General features: G+C 36.5%; 2 protein-coding genes across 2 annotated transcripts in view; both read left to right on the top strand.

The window, feature by feature from the left end:
* The first annotated feature begins 2,224 nt into the window (after positions 1-2,224).
* On the top strand, positions 2,225-9,227 carry LOC139127743 (uncharacterized). Its single transcript, XM_070693634.1, has 5 exons — positions 2,225-2,702; positions 5,031-6,303; positions 7,665-7,736; positions 8,045-8,431; positions 8,920-9,227. Exons 1-5 carry the CDS (start codon positions 2,652-2,654, stop codon positions 9,225-9,227), a joined length of 2,091 nt encoding a protein of 696 aa, XP_070549735.1. The 5' UTR covers positions 2,225-2,651.
* A 468-nt stretch (positions 9,228-9,695) lies between these two features.
* LOC139129612 (E3 ubiquitin-protein ligase TRIM71-like) overlaps positions 9,696-21,086 on the top strand; it is a 29,984-nt gene continuing 18,593 nt past the window's right edge. Inside the window, exon 1 of the mRNA XM_070695275.1 lies at positions 9,696-10,112. Coding sequence (XP_070551376.1) covers positions 9,701-10,112 — 412 coding nt within the window. The 5' untranslated portion in view covers positions 9,696-9,700. The remainder of the gene's footprint in view (positions 10,113-21,086) is intronic.

Genomic DNA, 21,086 nt, shown 5'->3' with positions numbered 1-21,086 from the left:
TTGTAAATAAATAAATTTTCTTCCCCTTCTCCCTTAACTTTGTCAAAAATAAAATAAACCGCTGCAAAATAAAAATTCGTTGCCTTTGAAGTACAACGCACTTTCAACAATATGCCGTGTTGCAGTTGAAAAGTGTATTCAAATCTGGGCTGAAATTCCATTTTTGCCAATACCATATCACTATACAGACATACAGGTTTTGTCCAACACTAGGCATCTCGATGTTGTTCCGAAGTAGAGCAAGAAGCTGTGTTTTACAAACAGGCTGGAACACCAATGACGTACATTTGTTGAAGTACCCGTCTAGCTAGGTATTGACCTATACAAATGCAAAGCAGAAGTATTTATCACTGTGATATTGACGACAACGCAAACATACGCAGTCTCATGACCTCACATGACCTGTAGCACTCAGTCCATGGTACTGATAACACAGGCATTAAACTGTAGCCAAGAATTCCTCTCTCACTAAACAACAGAGTTATGATGATACCAGGGCCTATAATTTGCATATAACCATTCACGGCTGATGTTTGTTTTCTATGTTTCCTCCCCGGGTCTCCTCATTTCGACGAGTTATGCCAACTTGTGTCGACGGGCATAATTCAAACTGCTTCTGAATAATTTAGATATTTATGGGCGAAAATGCCTCTTATAATCCATATTAATCATAAGATCGTTGGGTTCCTCGACTTTGTCGTCATTAACCTATGTCGGCACAGCGCGGACACGAAAATTGCTGTCCACCAAACCTATACTTGAGTCAATGATTCACAGTGCTCGTATTTCGCACTGACATATGTAGCTGTAATAATGATAGGCTGTCCACGGGCTGAGCGCCGGCTTTTTCTGACGTGCTGGCTTAGTGCAGCGCCGGCCTGTAGACACGGGACGGCGCTGCACAGCCAAAACGTCAGAAATAGCCGGCCGACGCACAGCCCATTGGCTACAATTGTTGCAGCTAGCACTGGCACTGCAATTGCTACCCTTTTCATCACTGGCAATAATCCAAAAACACTTTTTACGAGTTTTGCAGTGTGTTGACTCTATTTTCTAATTCACTTCTAGTCTGAGTTTATCGTTTGGAGCACCATTCTCCGGTATTTGTACAAGAATTACGACAGGTCACCAATCCCACTCCTGACCAACACAGTTATGACTGCTGCTGGTTGAAGCTGTATAACGCGACCATGCAACACTCACATAACATCAAAGTGAATACATGCTTGGAGCACCAAAACACTCATTTGTACAAAGTGTTAATAACTTTAAAGGGTGCCAAGAATCATCGCCTAACGTAGCCCTGCGTACGATACTGTGTGTTCACGGCGTGACACAGCATCGTAAGCAGGGCTACGCCAAACGTAACAGTAGAAAAAAGGACTGTGTATGTAAATTTCTCAATTACTTTATAAAAGTCTGCGCTTGTATATCGAATTTGCTTCGATATATATTTGCTGTGATATCTTTATGGAGTTTTAAATAAACAAATGAATTGGCCAGCGCAAATTCACCAGTGTCAAGGTTTAAATGCAGTAAACATGATATTGTCACATCATTACTCTGTTTATGAATTGATATTCGAAAATTTTCCATGTGGTTCAAGGCAATGCATATGTTGCCAATTAATTCTAATTTGAAAATATTGCAGCTTAACAAGCTTCTTTTTTGAAATACGTTGTTCACTGTCTTTCTGAAATGTATATTGAAATATAATTATTCATTATGCAAAGTCTACATTAAGGAAAAACAATATTCCAGTCAATTTTTCGATTTCCGTACTCCCAAAAGTATTTAATAAATCCTGGCTTGAATCGCATAAACGTCCCGAGCAGAGCGCAAAAAGGCTCATGGGAGCTACTGTGTGACGTCATCGGCGATATGGCACGACTGCTACTGCGTACAGGTTGCCTGTATATGTTGTGAAAACATCACGCTTCCAAGGCAAAACTTATGGAGACTTCCGACTGTGATATTTCTGATAGGTAATAGAAAATTTTCAAAGACAAATTAAAAGTTTGGTAAAACGCCGATTACATAAAATCAAAACAAATTCAGCAGCAACAACAAAAGCAGTCACAATCACTATCATCATCATCAATCGTCAACATGGCCAGGTGGTACCGCGAAATGGGTGTGAGTCTACGAAATCATCATTATTGCGTTTCTGAAAGTATACTTTTAATACTGCATTGATAATTTAATTTCACATCAATGACGGGAACAAGCCAAATGAGATAGTTCGACGCTCTGACGCATAACATGGTCCTTTGAAAAGTTGCATTTTAGTGAGTCATAAATTTTGTATAAATATTAACTTCAAACGAGTTAGTGACATCCGCCAACGTATGTACAGCCCAGAACACTGACGCCGGGACAAGCACTCGCGTGTTGCGTTCTCCAGAGAATTTATCAGAATTCACGAGCATCATGTTAAGTACACAACGTCATAGTCAAAGGGGAGGCGATGACGATGGCCGTGAGTACAGTGAACGTGATCGTAGGCGAATTGCGGCTGCCACCGACGCCGCCATTGCGCGTGTTAACGCCATGGGGCCGTCTGCATTTGCCACAGGTCACCCGCAGGACGACAAGGGCACTGAAGCCAAGCCAGAAAAACAATGTGAGGATACCAGCCCTCCTTCAAGTCCATGTACATCGAAACGAAAACGAAGGAAGACAGAAGAGGAACAAAAGCCAAAGTAAGCCAATTTAAATGTTGAGGACATCAACGACACGCGAGAGATCAAATCGAGAGTTTTATCATGACTACATAGGAATGTTTTCAATGTTGATAGTAATCATTGTGTCAAAATACGAAATATTTGGGTGTTTCTATACCTTCAAGCTATGCAGATGTTTTTCGAGTATTTCTTATGCTATGTAGCCGTAAACTAGAATGATTCTTTCTGGCAGAATCACAATGTTTTTTTCGGAAATTGACACTGAATTAATAATGCGCCCTGAGGTATATTGTCCGACAAGTCTGGTCAGTTTATGTTTACGGCCGTAATTTCTTTGTAGGGGCAAAGTCCCTTTATTGACCTCTTTGTGGTAGTGCATAACTGCAAAAGGGTCAAATATTACACAATTGGTGAATGCAGACGGTTGATTTTGTTTGTAATCTCTAAACAAAACGGATTTTCTATTTCCTACTTGCCTTCCTATGAAAAATTAACATAGCCGCAATATAAATAAGCTGATATTCTTATCTACATGAAAAGCACTGCCAATTAAGATTTTATTACAAAACCTTGCATAAAGTCCAAACGTTTGTAACAGTGTATGTTCTGCGGTGCATGGTCGTGGCAGTTTCGCACGAAACTTGAATTTTTAGTAGAGACCGTAAAATAAATCTTAATGTTAAATTTGTCCGGCTGCAAGCAAAGTTGAGGTTGTGCGCAGTTGACCATTATTTTAGCGTGTTTCGAGAAGTCAAAAAACAGAAACTGTTTTTCGATATAAAACAACATCACAAAAAGGCTAAAAAAGAGTGACTTTGTCCCTTCAGGAAGTAGGTGCTTTAATCCCGGCTTGAAAGTAAAATTTCCCATTATTGCAAAAAATAAGTTTGCCCTTCCGAGTCAACAGCTTCAAAGGAGCCCCGCAAGCGGTAGAAAAAGCATTGAAAGGTTTTAAAGTTCAAATATGTTCTCGAGGCGCAACAGAATATACGATTTTTCGACGAATGGGTGAGGAGAGAGAGAGAGAGAGAGAGAGAGAGAGAGAGAGAGAGAGAGAGAGAGAGAGAGAGAGAGAGAGAGAGAGAGAGAGAGAGAGACAGACAGACAGACAGACAGACAGACAGAGATGTTATATGCCTCAATAATTGTGGTTGACTTGCAGCGATTTAGGGACCACTAAATGTGACACCATTTTTACTTGTAACGGTGTTTTTAGAAGCCAACGTAATCCCTTTCGAATAAGCTATCAAAATACCGCGTAGTTTTATGTTTATTCCACACGTTGACGTATAAAATATTAGTTAGAAAATACGTAATATGTAAGATGACCTCTCTTCCACACTGCAGCTATAAAATCACTTAAAATCTTTAAGAAAAATTATAGTAGCTAGTAATATTGTGTATTTGTATACTCATCAGGCTTGTATGCGCACGTTGTGTTCATATGACCATCCATTCGTATTTCAAGTGACACATACTACAAACATACAACTACTTAAAGTACTCTTACCAGTGGAAACCAAACTTATCATTATCTTTTAAAACCGCATTGCAAAGTTTTATACTCATACTGGGGATTTATCATTTTCGACATATACCATTGCGGATTCTCCACCATTGTACTCCCTTAAGACACAATCCTCATCGCCAATTGCAAGTCACTATCTACGGGAATTATTTAAGGTTCTGCCTAAACAATTAAATATTTAACTAGCCTCGAACACTGAATACTTGCAATGCAATATCCCTCACTTTAGGACTTCCACATATGTCAAAGCAGTAGACGTTTGATCACATGAAAAATGTTCTGCTCACTTCTTGGATTTCCGTCGGATAGTTTTAAAGATACTCAGTATTTACGTATCTTTTTTATGTTAAATCCTCACTAGCTGTATTTTTTAGCATTTTTATTTATGATTTAACTTTCAAAATGAAATAAGTGTGTGGGGATTCAATTGCGCTTTGCATACTGAAAATCCATGGCAGGTTATGAAACTTAGTAAGAACAAAAATGTTAACATAATAGAGTAAAATGTGTTGATAATACTACCATTTTGGAGCTGTACATTTTCAAATTCATTTGGATGCTTTGTTTTATAAACGAACCATCTATAATCGTAGATGCACGGAATAATATGCTACCATTCATCTACATTGACTGTTATTAAAATAAACAACCGCTCACACTGTACCTATGGCTTGTATATTGCCCAGAACAGACTTTTGTGTCAGAAGATCTCCCGAACATTAATATGGTTTGTTTACCATTAGTCACTTTACTAGTCGTGTCAATGTCATCAAAAATGTTAAGTACAAACATTTGTGTTCTTTCTTGCCCTCCTACAGGAAGCATATGGGAAACAAGGCCTTGATCCTCAGTCATACTTGGGAGGTCCAATCCAGGGAGGAGTAACAGATACTGTTCATCTATTAATCCGTCTTCTCCGTGAATTAGGGTTGTCCGTCTATTGCACCGCTCTCACAGCTACAGAAGCAGAAATCAAGGAAGCCAAAGAATATGGTGTTGAGTTCATAGCACCATCACCAATACCAAAGTTCAAGTCAAGAGGTGAAATACCGAATGCTGATTGGCTGTATCGCCATGAAGATTACTTTCCTAATTTGAAAGAGTTGGCAAATGTTAGATTCGTTTTCGGGTTTGGAATGATCAATTCCGACGCCGCATTCAAAATTGAAAAGGATGTCTTTCCGAGAGCAGCATTCTACTTGATAAATCTATATGATAAAGATCTCATTACCCCAGTGATTGCAAGTTGCGTCATCCCAGAGCTTGAGGTTCGCCGCAAAAACATACCAAAAGAAAGCAAAGCGGCAACCTCCGTCTTTTCTGTTGGGAGTAGCATTTTCGAACAGTATGAGACAATGTATCGAAAACCTCCGAAGATAACACACTACAGATTAACTCAAATGGTAGATGATGAATTTTTCGACATTCCTTCTCCAAGGCCTGTCAAGAAAGGTACAACATTGCAAATCCTGTCGTTATTTCAAGAAGATGAACTCGAAAATCTGAAAAGTGACAGTGCTATCGTCCAGGCCATGAACTCTGTTGCAGATCTGTTCTACAAGGATGGGAAATCACCTCCTAAATGGAAAATTTTTGGAGTACCGAAGCGCGGTGATTCCGATCTTATAAAGACTCTGAATCCTCATTCGAAGTTGAAGGTCATACTGCGTCGAATGCCATCAGCTGAAGAATTGAACGATGAGCTTGGACAATCCCATTTGGTCCTTGTTCCTCCATCTTCTGTACATTATGTCAACCTAACACTGGCCGCTATGTGTGCTGGCGTTCCTATTATAGTGCCTCGCGACTCCCAAAGTCATGAACTGATCAAGGGACATTTACCTGACCGTGAAGAACGGCTTGTCGTGGATATGAACCATGCCGATGTTTTGGAGAAGCGTATCATGGAATTCCTGTGCAACTTTCAGATCGCCCTTAATCAGGCCGAGGACATCAAGAAGGAAATGAAGAACAAGGTGCAACAAGAGCTGGAAGATATTAACAACGTCTTTTTGAAGGTGGTCCAAAGTGACGCACAGCAGAAATACAAAGTTGCCTTACAGAGACAGTCCCCTCTTACCAAAACAAAAGGTATTGTGCAAAAAATTGTTCACTTTAAGTTGAAAATTTTACAATGGTCGTTATGTTACATGTATAATCGAGAACACATCAGTTCCTATCAAATTATGTTTAGTTATTGTTGCGTGAAGTTCAGACCCTTTGGAAAGTCCGACAAGCTATGCATATTACAAAATTATTAAAATATCTCAGCTCAGAGCAACCTGCACCGACGTTAAAAACCCGCCGCACATTACTTTAATATATATCAGACATTTTTCAGCACGCCCTTCCTGTGCATGACTTTAATATAAGAGAAATATATATCAGAGGTATCAGGATGTTTCATATTTTTCTCCGCTCCCTTCGGGCGCCATACTGTAATAAATCAGAGATATATGCCAGAGATATCTTGATTTTTGCTAAGTGAAAGTGTACCGTTATGAAATCTGCATTTCATATGAAAAGCATGACAAATTCCTGATACTTTTCTGTTCTCTGTATGAGAATTCAGTATGAGAAAGCAACATGCACAAATATTTCACAATATATATTTGATAAAGTGACTTATTTTAGAGATAGAAAAATGACAAGATATCTTTCATTGTCATTGATGCAACTGTTTTCCTTTGTGTCTCAGGTTTTCTGTTGAATGATGCTTTTTTATGACTAAAATAACAGTTAAAAGGCAGATTGTCATTATTAGCTTTGCTTTTATGGTTTCAATGTTACAAGAAAAGGTCATCTCAGACACTGCACACATCAGATTTAGCTAAAATGCCTCTCTATGGCTCCTCAGGAGATTTAATTGGATGGCTGGCAAGTCTTAACACCCATCAAAATTTTTGATTTACTCAGTGCTTTTTCCTCTTTGATATTAATGATTGACATCCATTTCTATCAGGACATCTGGTTAAGCATAGAAAATGTGAAATACATTCACAACTCATTAAAAATGTACTGTATTCAAAGTTCAAGATTGACACTTTGAAATTCCTATCTTACAACTGACATGTCAACAATTTCATTAAAACCCAGAATGACTGTTAAAATATAAATGTATGTAAAATATAATATATATATATATATATATATATATATATATATATATATATATATATATATATATATATATATATATATATATATATGTTTTCGAAATTTGGAATAGTAAGGGTCACCCTCTTTTCATTCGGAATAGGGGGTCAGCCACTTTTTGACGTGGGCAAAAAATAATCCACCGCCCCCCAGGCCGAAGAAACTGACCACTCCCTTATATACTAGCTTTTTTGAAGTCTTGGTGTAGCACATTATGATCGCTTTCTTATTTTCCTAGTAAAAAGGAAAAATTTGTTTTATATATTTAGCTATTTATTTATTTACATGTTATCAAGATGGTGAAACCAGCCATAATCAAGACTCTCACAAAATATCCAGAAATAGCAAATCACAGGAACGTGAACCAGGTTTGTATGGTCTCCATTAATCTGTTTACAAATAACATTGTCTATTGTAAACTGCATCAAATTTTCATACAATGCAGGGCGTTGATATTACTTAAGAGTCAGCTTCCGTGAATACTGTCGGTTTCCCTTTTCGCATTGAAATTCATCAGTGTTGGTAGCTGATTGTCAATTGATTTTTTGATATCAACGCGCTAGATTTTTGTCCAGTGTGTTGAGATCAGAAGTTCAATTGACTTCTGTTTCCATTAGTGTTTAGATGTATTTTGGGTCACAAGAGCTGAAACAAATTGTGCCCTTGGCTGTTGTAGGAGACATAAAGGTTACGGTTCGAGTAAGCGAAGTCGTTCCTGAGCAAGGAAGAACAGTTAATGAAGTTGAAAGAGGTTTCTATGAAAGTGATGAAGTCAAGGAGAAGACTGAAGAAGCTGGTCAGTCGCTTGATGGGCAACACGATGAGATCAAAGTGAAGGGTTCTGGTCAGGGAAGTATTTCCTTTACAATGTCTTGTCAGTCATTAGATGCCCTGGAATGCCTAATGAGAAAATATGAGAATGGTACACTCCAGGACATAATGGAAAGAAAATTCCTGTCTGATGAACTCCTTGATAAAATAGGGGCATTTTATCTGGCAATTGATGTAACCATTGACTATGAAGAGTATTTCTTGTGTAGACAGGAACTGATCCAAAAATATGGTAAATATGCACATTATGCAATATCTGTTGCATTCTTTACACTTTTTTTTGTGTAGGTTGTGGTGTTATTTAATACCTCGACGTATTTTTACATTTTGTATTGCTGTGACTGCTGTATGCATTCAAATCTTCACGTTGTTTGGGGTAATATGGAGTAACATGAAATTTCTTATTATTCTGAAATAAAACGTATGGTGACTGTTTGATGTCAAATATGGAGCTAAAGCTATGGTAGATAATGAAACCACAATACAGTGCACATCAATTTTACCCATGATAAACTCTGCAGCAACTGAAAAGAAACTATTTCATGATTCAACAAGTCTGTCTTTTGGTTTATGTTTGCCAAACCTAGCATGCCTTTAAGTACTGCTGTTGTCTGAATATCGAAATGTCTATTTTACATCTACCAACATTAATTTGCCTAAATCTTTATCAATCTGACCCCGCACTGAGTACATTATACTTTCCTCTATCTGTACATGTAGGACTAGCTTCGCAGGATACTCAGCAAAAACGAGATACTGATCAAGCGCAGGACATAGAGACAGAGGAGACAGAGAGCTCACCGACAAGAGTGAATAAGGCCAGATATCTCCTGCAATCTTTCAGAAGAGAGGGAGACACAGTAACTGAGGCCCAGATAGCCATGCTCGACAAGCTTTTGAAAAAAAAGGAAGACAGGCGACAGATCGAACACCAAAGGCACGTACAGGAGTCGGCGACAGGTATATTACCCCACAATTGGAACAACAAATATATTTATTACACCTCACCTATAGTACTGATCTTGTGATTGGCTAAAATTCCGCCACATGACATTCCAAAAAAGAGATATTAATGGTTCGATTTGCTATTGCCTTCGACCCTTGCCCGCTACGCGCTAGCCGTTAAGAGGCAAGTTCGAGGCGAGCACACGCATCGTACAGTCGCCAGGAACTCTTGCACGATATATTTTCATAGTGTAAAGATACTTTTTTGTGGCTCGGGCATCATCGATATTTCGGTCAGGATCAGCATCGCAAATTATGGTAGTGCCTTCACTTACATGTGCCAGTATTTAAATAACCAGCATTTGTCGGCTTTATACTGATGTGCATCCACCAATTCATCGATCCTGTGCATACCATACACATTTCCATATTTTTTCATTCGCTTTTTAACGTAGTTAGCACATTGGGTGAAAGATGAAGTCTGTAAACATCACCATCATGAATAATATAGCAATTTATTGTTTTCAAATCGTTGTTTTTAACAGATCCTATCAGGATGCTTCAGCAGATCAGACCAGCAGATGACTCTGAATTCACACAAGTGGAAAATGTAAATCTATTGTCAGATGACGAGATAACAGAGAAGAACGAAGACCTGGAGGCAAAGGTCAACAAACTTACGATAAGTGGTTGGATGACAAGATCACAGAATAGAGACAAGGGTCGAAGAAGGAAAAATTTACAAACGGTGATAGTTGAGGGAGACAGAGTAGAGGAACTTAAATTAAATACTATCTTCAGTAAGTTTGTAGGTGTGAAGACGGAGGCCCGAAACTTGGAAATCAATCATCCTGAAATGGTGAAGAAAACTGACAAGTTATCAGCGTATGCAGATAATATCGTCCGTGAAGCAGAAATCCCCGAAGAAACAAAAGAAGTGTACCTGGATGTGAGACGAGTTGAGGAAGGTTAGTTCAATTTAGCTAGTTAGGTTAGTTCAGTTAAGCTTATGCTACGATAAACCCATTCTTCAACTTACCAACTCTGCCATAGTTGCAGGTGATATCATGTGAAATATGAGTATGATGATTTTTATGCAAATCGAATTCAGCATTAACGATATCGTAATTTGTCGGTTTGTGAGTGTTTCAACAAACTTCAAAATGCTAACAGAATGAATCATCATTTCACCGCTGGTATTCTGCTGTGAAAATGCACAATCTAATCTCGGTTGGCAATAGACAGCAATAATCGAGCTTAAATATCGAAGGATATAGGTTGATGGATAAAGCTTATAATGTTTTGAAATTTCAAGCAGCCGAAATTCTCTCATTCCGATGCAAACTTTGCTTGACTGATCAAAATAATACGCGAATCAATGCTAGAGCAAAGTATAATACAGAAACGAATTTACATACAACAGTTGAAGAAACAATAAATTCAATGTTTGTAGTACTCGTAGCGTGCATGCACCTGGTTTTCAATGTTTCTTTAAAGCCAGCGGATATTACCTCGCCTGGTCATAATCTTCCAAATTGCCGCAAAGAAACATAATATTTTGCACTCTCGCAATTCCTCTCAACTTGGACTCTAACAATACTGGCGCTATGAAATACCTGTACGGTATCGACAACATTGTCTTACTAGTTTGCACATTTAAAATTCACTCAGCAACTTATCTTTGTCATGGATGTATTCTGTGTACTATCACAATGTTCTATTGTATTTCAACCAATCATAATATTGAGCCGTTTGAAACAAAAGAATTTTGTAGCATGCCATGCACGGGCAAGTGATAAGTTGTACTTTTCTATCTTTTTTAACGTCGGGAGAGAAATCAAAAGTATTGTATATCATCTTATTGCATTCTTTATGGCGACGGTATCCGACATAACCACGATTATAAATGGACGCAGACACAAAAGACCAACTTGGACCATGGTCACTCCTTTGTTGAGTGACCAAGACTCAACACAGGAGACAGGAATAATTCAGGCAGAGACACTAACAAAGCAACCGGCAGACTCATGTATAAGCGGCTGGGCCGTTAGGCCAAGCAATGCTTCCGTATTCAATTAATAAGTTCCATCACTCGCGGTCAGTTCCAGCTTCTTTCCAATGATACGACAGGATTATCGTTATGGATATGAACTTGAAAATTAATAGTTCGGTGAGATCAATCATATAGAGTAAAGTATTCAGTCATTTTTACTCTAATATTCACTTGGATCAACAATTGCTTAGTGGTACCTAAAATCATGAGAGGCACTGTTGCTCAAAATCCCCTGAAATTTTACTCAGTGATACTTGACATACTTCTGCAATGAAACATAGTGTACCCGCTCTCCACTGGTTTACAGTGTTGCATTTCTCAAAACTCTCTGTCACTGAAGAGCTTTATTTCCTTATATTTTGTATGAAATGATACGCTCTTATTAGATTCTAGCAAAGGTGGCTCCATACAGTAAATGTATGAGTAAGCATCGGTTAAACTTCCAGGAAGGGGGTGCATTTTAGAGATATTGTATTTGTTGAAAACCAGTCATATATGCCAAGAAAATGCAGTATGTTTGCCATTTTGGCACTAGGGACTTCAAATGTTCTTGGCTGTGAAAGTAAATACACTCATGTTTATTGGAAACTGCACAGGGCCATTTCTATCAATATACAGGGTAACTTGCTCTGGTCAAATACCATTTATACGCACTTCCACCAATGACTAGTGTTACGTATTTTATATCAACAGATATCCAATTTAATTAACCATAAAATGGATTATCAATTAAAATTTCAACGTTTTATTGCATTACGAAGGTGTCATTTTAACCAAAAAAATGAAAAAAAGCAGTAAGTATATCACATGAGCATACCTGTTACTATCAGGAATATGTTGTAAACCTTTACTGTTATTCACATTATATGTTATTAGAGGCCCAAGCCTACCGGCGTGGGCCCCTATTGGTTTTACTGGAGTTCAATATTCTTCTTCTTCCTCATCTTCTTCTTCTACTGTCCCTTTTTTGTCACTGTTGATCTCAGAGACAGAAAGTTCTCAAACTTGCAGTGCTAATAGCTACTTATGGGTTCTCGTGCATATTATCCTTAAAATTTTGATTGGTCATGTGACCTGGCGGCCATATTGGATTTTCCGAAAACCTAAAAATGGCATTTCCTGCTGACCTAGGGGTCTAGTCAGTTGGAAATTTTTTATATAGCAAGCATAACCTAAGGTCTAAAGAATTGGCAAATAAAATTGCATGCGGTCACGTGACCTTGGCCGCCATATTGGATTTTCGAAAAATACCATATTAATCTTTAAAAATCTTCTTCTCCAGAACCAACACACCGATTGAGCTGAAATTTTGCTCATGTCATCCTTAGAGGGATCTCTTTCAAGTTTGCGAAAGACATCTGGATCGGTCACGTGATTTGGCCGCCATCTTGGATTTTGCGAAAATCGCAATTTAATCTTCAAAAATCTTCTTCTCCAGAACCAAAACACCGATTGAGCTGAAATTTTACTCATGTCATCCTTAGAGTGATCTCTTTCAAGTTTGCAAAAGACATTTGGATCGGTCACGTGATTTGGCCGCCATCTTGGATTTTCGAAAAATACCAATTTAATCTTTAAAAAATCTTCTTCTCCAGAATAAAAACAGCGATTGAACTGAAATTTTGCTCATGTCATCCTCAGAGTGATCCCTTTCAAGTTTGCAAAAGACATTTGGATCGGTCACGTGATTTGGCCGCCATATTGGATTTTCGAAAAATACCAATTTACTCATTAAAAATCTTCTTCTCAAAACTTAAAACACCGATTGAGCTGAAACTTTGCTCATGTCATCCTTAAGCTGATATCTTTCAAGTTTGCGAAAGATATTTGGATCCGTCACGTGATTTGGCCGCCATATTGGATTTTCGAAAAATACCAATTTACTCTTTAAAAAGTTTCTTCTCCAGAAGTAAAACACCAGTTCAGCTGAAATGTTACTTGTGTCATCCTTAGGCTTATGTCTTTCAAGTTTGTAAAAGACATTTCGATAGGTCAAATGATTAACCGCTTGGGCCCCGCCAACGCTGCTTGCAGCTTTAATGCCTTATATTGTCATTAGAGTATCTATGGAATCTGTGACAAATTAACAAGAAAATTGTATGTGATATGATTGTGACATTTCTTCAGCATGGACTTCGCATCAGGGCTATACTACCGGTAGTACACATCATCTGTTTTCAGTAGAAGTGATAGTTCTGTTCTGCATTTTCACTGATTTTATAGAATCAAAGACATAAGATAAACTTTGAATGTCGACAATGGATCAAACAGATATGTTTCAGTGATATGTTATCAGAGTTTGTGTGTTTCTTGAGACGACAAGCAATTTCCAGGGTTTATGTTTCAGAAACCAATTATATCTTAGGGATTATGGTGGGGCCGAAACAAAAGCAAAAGCCCCAACTGGCTCATACATTTTGGGGAAACTTTACATTCCTTGGAAACATTTTTCCTCTTTCAGTGGAATTATATTCATGCATGGACCTTGAGCGATTACTAATTTTTCACAAAGATTTGGGAATGTTATGCCCTACTTTACCTGATATTGTTATATTATCATAATGCTGCCCATTACATTGGCATAATGATTGTTTCAACAATCTGGGAAGTTTTGAAAAACAGATAGGTTGTGTTCAATTTACAGAATTAATTTCCAGCTTATTCTGGTACCATCTTACAGCAAACATGATGATCATACATTTATGCCAGCACAAAACCCTATAATTTCACCATAGCCAGAATTCAACACGTAAAATTCAAGACCATATCATCTTCTAGTGACTTGTCTCCTAAATTAACATCACCATATTCGTGAGCACCAACAAAGTAGTCTCTAAAACATCATATTCACAGTGATAAGGGAACGAGCACAATTAACGGAGGGGGGGGGGCTGGAAGAGAAAATATGTGGTGCATATATTTTTACAGGCACCCCCATCACCGGCAACAAAATTTTTGTGGCCCCCCCTCCCCAAAAAAGAAAGATTACATAGGTACAAAGTTTACACACACACATACACACACACACACACACACACACACACACACACACACACACATATATATATATATATATATATATATATATAATCCTTTTAACTTTTAATATATGCATTAGTGAAAACAACATTCTTGCATTCTTGAAAAAATAATAAACAAATAAATATATAAATAATAAACAAACAAAATAACATATATTCAAGATTTCCTACTTGTAACACCTACAGCAACTTTTCAGTATTGTGTTTGTGCTATTTTAATCTCAAAGAATGATGAATTACCAAAAACCTTATAAACAATCTACAAGTTCATTCAGTGCTGTTATAGTTGAAGCATTGATTTAGACATGAATTATTTTTAATGATGACAGTGTTCACTGCACATCTCCAAGTTAGTCTAACAGCTCAATATTGTGCATTTCATCATACTCTGAGTAAAATAAGAACTTCAAGTGAAACACACAGATCACAAAATACTAAAAAATAGCCAAATTATGTACAGTTACTGACCCTCAATACCTTTCCAAATGATGCATACTCCAAGGCAGATCAAAATAGAACACACTTTGAACAAAAACAGCAACAATTGTCACTAAAGCAAATATAAACATGAATGATCTGGAAGATGTACGAAGCATAAAAGCAGATACCAAGTACAAAGATGTTGGCGAAAAGTGTATAACATGACCATTGTGATTTCAATGCACTTTCCACAACCCAGTGTCTACCTTTCTATGACTACCCAAGATATTCAATGTTACTCCACTGTAATGACAGTCTGCCATTGGAATAGTCCTTCATGGGCTAACTATAAAAGATCCATTAATGCCATTTTTGGACACCGTGGTGCGAAGCACCAAAGGTGTCCTATGTCGCCACAATGTCTGTGTGTGTGTCCGTCCGTCCGTCCGTCCGTCCGTCCGTAGACAGATTTTGTTCCACTCATAACTTAAGAACCCTTAGGTCCAATGTCATGCAATTTGGTATTTGGTATTATCATGATGAGACTTAGATCTGATTAGATTTTGGTGGGTGTGGCTTATTAATTAATTGCTCATTTGCATATTTTATGACTTTTTTCGTTCACGCAGATATCTCAGAGACGCCTGGAGCGATTTCGTTCAAACTTGGTAAAAGGATAGTACTCTACCTCATACAGATGCACGTTGATTTGTTTCACAATGTGATCAAATTTGGCCGTGTTAGAGGACTTTTTAGTTTTCGCCTCCATAGACTCCATGTATAAGGCAATCCATAGACTCCCATGTATAAGGCAATCCATAGACTCCCATGTATAAGGCAATCCATAGACTCCCATGTTTAAGGCAGTCCATAGACTCCCATGTATAAGGCAGTCCATAGACTCCCATGTATAAGGCAGTCCATAGACTCCCATGTATAAGGCAATCCATAGACTCCCATGTATAAGGCAATCCATAGACTCCCATGTATAAGGCCACGAAAAATAAAAATTTAGTTTCTCATCGTATTCATATTGCAAAAAGGATGCAGTGACACAGTTTTTAGTCCCCACAGATAAAGTCCGGGGGCTCATAGATTGGGTCATGTCAGTCCGTCAGTCCATCCATGTGAGTCCATCCGTTCACGCAGACATCTCAGACGCTTTGACAAAATGTCACGTGACCTTTGACCTCAAATATACATATTTGTCCATAACTCGGTAACCACAAGTGCTAAACCTTTCATATATGGTATGATGGGACACCCTATGATGCCACATATTGTACCTCATTAATTATGTGCATATCTAATTTTGAGCAAGCCAATAGAGCTAGAGGTCTGATTTTTGGTATATATGGATAACTTAGCAATACAATTTTTTTGACAAAATGTCATGTGACCTTGGTGACCTTTGACCTCAAATATACATATTTGTCCATAACTCAGTAATCACTAATGCTACACCCTTCATATTTGGTATGATGGGACACCTTATGACGCCACATATTGTTCCTCATTAATTATGTGCATATCTAATTTTGAGCGAGCCAATAGAGCCAGAGGTCTGATTTTTGGTATGTACGGATAACTTAGCAATGCTATTTTTTTGACAAAATGTCACGTGACCTCAATTACCTTTGACCTCAAATATACATATTTGTGCATAACTCAGTAACCACAAGTGCTACACTCTTCATATTTGGTATGATGGGACACCTTATGACGCCACATATTGTACCTCATTAATTATGCACATATCTAATTTTGAGCGAGCCAATAGAGCTAGAGGTCTGATTTTTGGTATATAGGGATAACTTAGCAATACAATTATTTTGACAAAATGTCACGTGACCTCGGGACCTTTGACCTCAAATATACATATTTGTCCAAACTCAGTAACCACAAGTGCTACACCCTTCATATTTGGTATGATGGGACACCTTATGACGCCACATATTGTTCCTCATTAATTATGCACATATCTAATTTCGAGCGAGCTAATAGAGCAAGAGGTCTGATTTTTGGTATGTAGGGATAACTTAGCTATACAATTTTTTTGAAAAATGTCACGTGACCTCAATGACCTTTGACCTCAAATATACATATTTGTCCATAACTCAGGAACCACAAGTGCTACACCCTTCATATTTGGTATGATGGGAAACCTTATGACGCCACATATTATACCTCATTAACTATGTGCATATCTAATTTTGAGCAAGCCAATAGAGGTAAATGCATGATTTTTAGTATATAGGGACAGACTATAGGATAGAAAGTTTTTGACAAAATGTCATGTGACCTCAATAACCTTTTATGTAAAATACACGATTATGTCAATAAATAAGTAACCACAAGTGCTATGTCCTTTATATTTAGTAGGATGGGAGACCTTATGACAATACATGCTTTACCTCGTTAATTATGCCCATATATAATTGTGGGCAAGCCATAGAGCTAGAGGTCTGGATTTTGGCATATATGGATTAATTAGCAATACAATGTTTTTTTTTTCAAAATGTCACGTGACCTTGATGACCTTTGACCTTGAATATGCATATATATGCATAACTCAGTAACCACAAGTTCTTTACACTTCAATTTTGATAGGATAGTAGACCTTAAGATGTCACATCTTGTACCTCATTTATTATGCACATATGTATTTCTTGGCTGGCCAATACAGCTAGAGGTCTGATCTTTTTTCCCCGATTTAGAACCATAACTTAGACATGCCTCTTGTTTCAAAATGGGAACAATGACATCGACCTATGTGTCCATAGATCTGAACATATACACTCCAGTGATACTTCTTAATGACCTCATTTCCCTGCCCCATCAAGACTAATACTCCTATTACAAGTGGGGACTATGTCAATGTCAATGACTTGTTACTTCTATACAGAATATTATCTCACATAGTGAGTGTCTGAATATTATTCTGAATTGTATTCCAAAGCACATTCTGAAAGGACTCTTCTGGAATATACAGAATATTATCTCACATAGTGAGTGTCTGAATGTTATTCTGAATTGTATTCCTAAGCACATTCTGAAAGTAACTCTTCTGAAAATTTCACATTCTTTGCCACTGCACCATCTTAGTCCAGTCAATCTAAGCCAAAAAAGGGTAAACCTAGGACTAATTGCAACAGAAATTATTTCTTCACCATGCATTTTGGAAAGGTCCTAGAAATAACATACTAAAAGTATAATAAAATCTAAGGGTGCAACAGTGCCTAATTTGCATAAATGTAAAGGGGCTCATGGGTATAAAATTGTCGCTTATAGACGGTTTCTACTTAAAATATGTGGCTAAACATGCTTTTGATTTGGGTTTTTTGGCTTATTTGCCTCCTTTTTGTTCTAGGCAATGTTGTTGAAAATATTTTGTCGTCATACAAATATTCCTCATTTGCATAAATCCAATATGGCCGCCACAACACTTCACTTTTCTTAGTTTTTCTCGAATTAATAACTATTTTTAAGCTACTACTGACAGCAATAGAATAATTTTTTCACATTGTATTTAAACAAGTTCTAGAATAACATACTAAAAGCCTAGTACAATCTAGAATTGTAAACAGTGCCTAATTTGCATAGATGTAAAAAGATTATGGGTACAAACTATAAGTGCTGATAGAATGTTTCTGCTAAAAATAATTGGCTAAACATGATATGTTATGCAGGTTTTTGGTTTATTTGCCTTGTTTTTGGTTTAGGTAATGTTGATGGAAATATCTAGTCTTCATAGAAATATTCCTAATTTGCATAAATCCAATATGGCCGCCACAACCTTCACTTTTCTTTGTATTTTTCCCAATTAATAACTATTTTTATGCTACTTCTGACAGCAATAGAATTATTTATCCACTGTGTATTTCAGAGAAGCCCTACAATGACATACTAAAAGCCTCGTACAATCTAGAAATGTAAACAATGCCTAATTTGCATATATGTAAAAAGATTATGGTTACAAACTAGGTGCTGATAGAATGTTGCTACTAAAAATATTTGGCTAAACATGATATATGCGGGTTTTGGGCTTATTTGCCTTGTTTTTGGTTCAGCAATGTTGATTAAAATATTTTGTCGTCATAGAATATTCGTTATTTGCATAAATCCAATATGGCCGCCACAACACTTCGTTTTTCTTTGTATGTCCCTAATTAATAACTATATAAGCTACTTCTGACTGCAATAGAATTAAATTTTCTTTGTGTATTTTAGAGAGGTCCTAGAATGACATACTAAAAGTCCAATACAATCTAAGATTTATAACATTACCTTATTTGTATAGATATAAACGGAATATGGGAGCAATACATTCACTGATAAAGAAATATGCATATTGAATTGAGAAAAATGCGACATTATGTTCAAGTAATGTATGCATTTATCTTAATTTTTGTCCAGGCAATATTTTTGAATACATTTTATCGCCCGAGAAATATTCCTAATTTGCCTAAATCAAGTATGGCTACCACTGCATTTCACTTAAAAATTATGTTTAATCTATACAACAAGTAGTTTTTGTTTCCACTCTGTATTGAATGTATAGAATGACAAACAAAATGACTGTTAAATTGGGAGACAGTGCATAATTTGAATAAATATAAACCTTAGAAAAGGGAACAAAATCGTTGCTGTTAATAGATTTCTTAAAAATATATTCAGCAAATTGATATTTAATTCAAGCAATTTCATTATTTAATGTACTTTTTGTGTTTCTAGGCAATGCATAAAATCATTTAAGATTCCTCATTTTACATAACTGCAATGTGCCCCTCCTACCACTTTACTTTTCCCTTTTTTGACCTAAAGTAAATGACTATATATAATGTTAAAAAACAACGGAGATCATTAGAACTAAATTTTAGTAGGGTCATGGAAGTTACATATCGCAAGTTTAAAGGCCTGTGTTGGCACCAGATTTTCTCATCAGAAAATTTACCCACAAGATTACAATTTCAAAGGAAAACAAAAGGCTCTTACACCTCAATCATTCTCTTACAGACTAGAACAAAGGCGATCCCAGGGATCGCAAAAAGTGCATTTAATGAAGTTGTGCATAAGACAGCTAATTTATCCAAATGCTAAATGGGTCATAGATGCTATACAAACCTGGTGCTGATAATCTATTTACGAAAGTGATTTAAGAGATAAGCTGATATTGTAATGACTACGTAACATCATTTTCTTGTTTTTAGTTCAGGGAATGTTTTCAAATATATCTTACAGCGATAAAAAAATTCTTATTTGCATTTGTCCAATAAGTCAACCATGTCACTTCCTTTTTCTAATTGGAACTTGAATTATTTCTTCACCTTAAATACCAAGGTCCAAGAATTTTATATTCAAAGCCTAATACAATCTACATTGTGCAAAGGACTAATTTTAAAAGATTTTATAGGAAATGCCTACACTGTACTAAATGTAATAATTGAAACTTGAAAGGTTTTACAATATCGTAAAGAGAGATTGGAAGTTTTTACTAACATTGCTAAATATATTTTACCTAATTTTGAGCGATTCCTCATGTGCATAAATCATATATGATGATCATTAAAATAATTTTCTTTAATTTTTCAAATTGACGTCAACTTATTTTAATTAATTATGTTATCAGTAAAATGAGAAGTTACATTAAGAGACTCTACTTGTTTAAGTTATTTAATAATTTAAATTCTTCCTATCGAAAGATGTCTATTTTATAACTTGAATGAACATTTTGCTCAGTACAAAGAAATTGACATGGTTATTTATTTTCTGTGTATTTTAACTCATTTTAATGATTATGTACTAATAGGGCCTACAGAATGAAAAGCCCTGTAAAAATAACAATGATTGATTCGTATAGTTCGTTTCAATTATCTAGAGAATTTGCATAATGTCAATAACATTGGGAACTTACCGGAAGATTTGGATTTTCTTAATGCATACCAAAATGCTTGGCCAAATAACCAACACTTTGTACTAAGGGAGGCTGAAGAAAATTTGTGTTTCAGCTCTATTTTCTTTTATTTTCACCCTTACCCGTATTATTAATATAGATTAAGTGTGGATAAAATGTAATTAAAGACCAGATTGTGTGGTCACTGGTAAATCAGATATACTTTGACTGTGTGCAACTTGCCTGTTCATGCCACATACAGAAATTTATGATAATAATGATAAATAAATTATAATGATCATGATAATATAGAGGTACAATTGTTATACTATACTGCCAATTATCATGAAATATGGATTAGGAAAGCTGTTCCTTTATCAGCTGAAAGACATTACAATCGTCAAAGGACACTGCATTTCTCAAAATTTTGAAATTTCTTGAAGACAACAATTGAAAATTAATATAAAGTCATATAGTGGACTGAAGAGAGAGATTTCCTGTTAAATCTTACCGTACACAGCCATAGCATTTGAGG

The sequence above is a fragment of the Ptychodera flava genome, chromosome 3 (genome assembly GCF_041260155.1).
Source record: "Ptychodera flava strain L36383 chromosome 3, AS_Pfla_20210202, whole genome shotgun sequence".
NCBI lineage: Eukaryota > Metazoa > Hemichordata > Enteropneusta > Ptychoderidae > Ptychodera > Ptychodera flava.
This window is presented reverse-complemented; position numbering and strand designations above follow the sequence as displayed.

Excerpts from the sequence above, each read along its gene's own strand:
- LOC139127743 (XM_070693634.1), top strand. The coding sequence starts at position 2,652 with ATGTACATCGAAACGAAAACGAAGGAAGACAGAAGAGGAACAAAAGCC. Across the intron at positions 7,737-8,044 it reads ATCACAGGAACGTGAACCAG|GAGACATAAAGGTTACGGTT; the intron begins GTTTGTATGGTC and ends TGGCTGTTGTAG. Across the intron at positions 8,432-8,919 it reads GGAACTGATCCAAAAATATG|GACTAGCTTCGCAGGATACT; the intron begins GTAAATATGCAC and ends CTGTACATGTAG.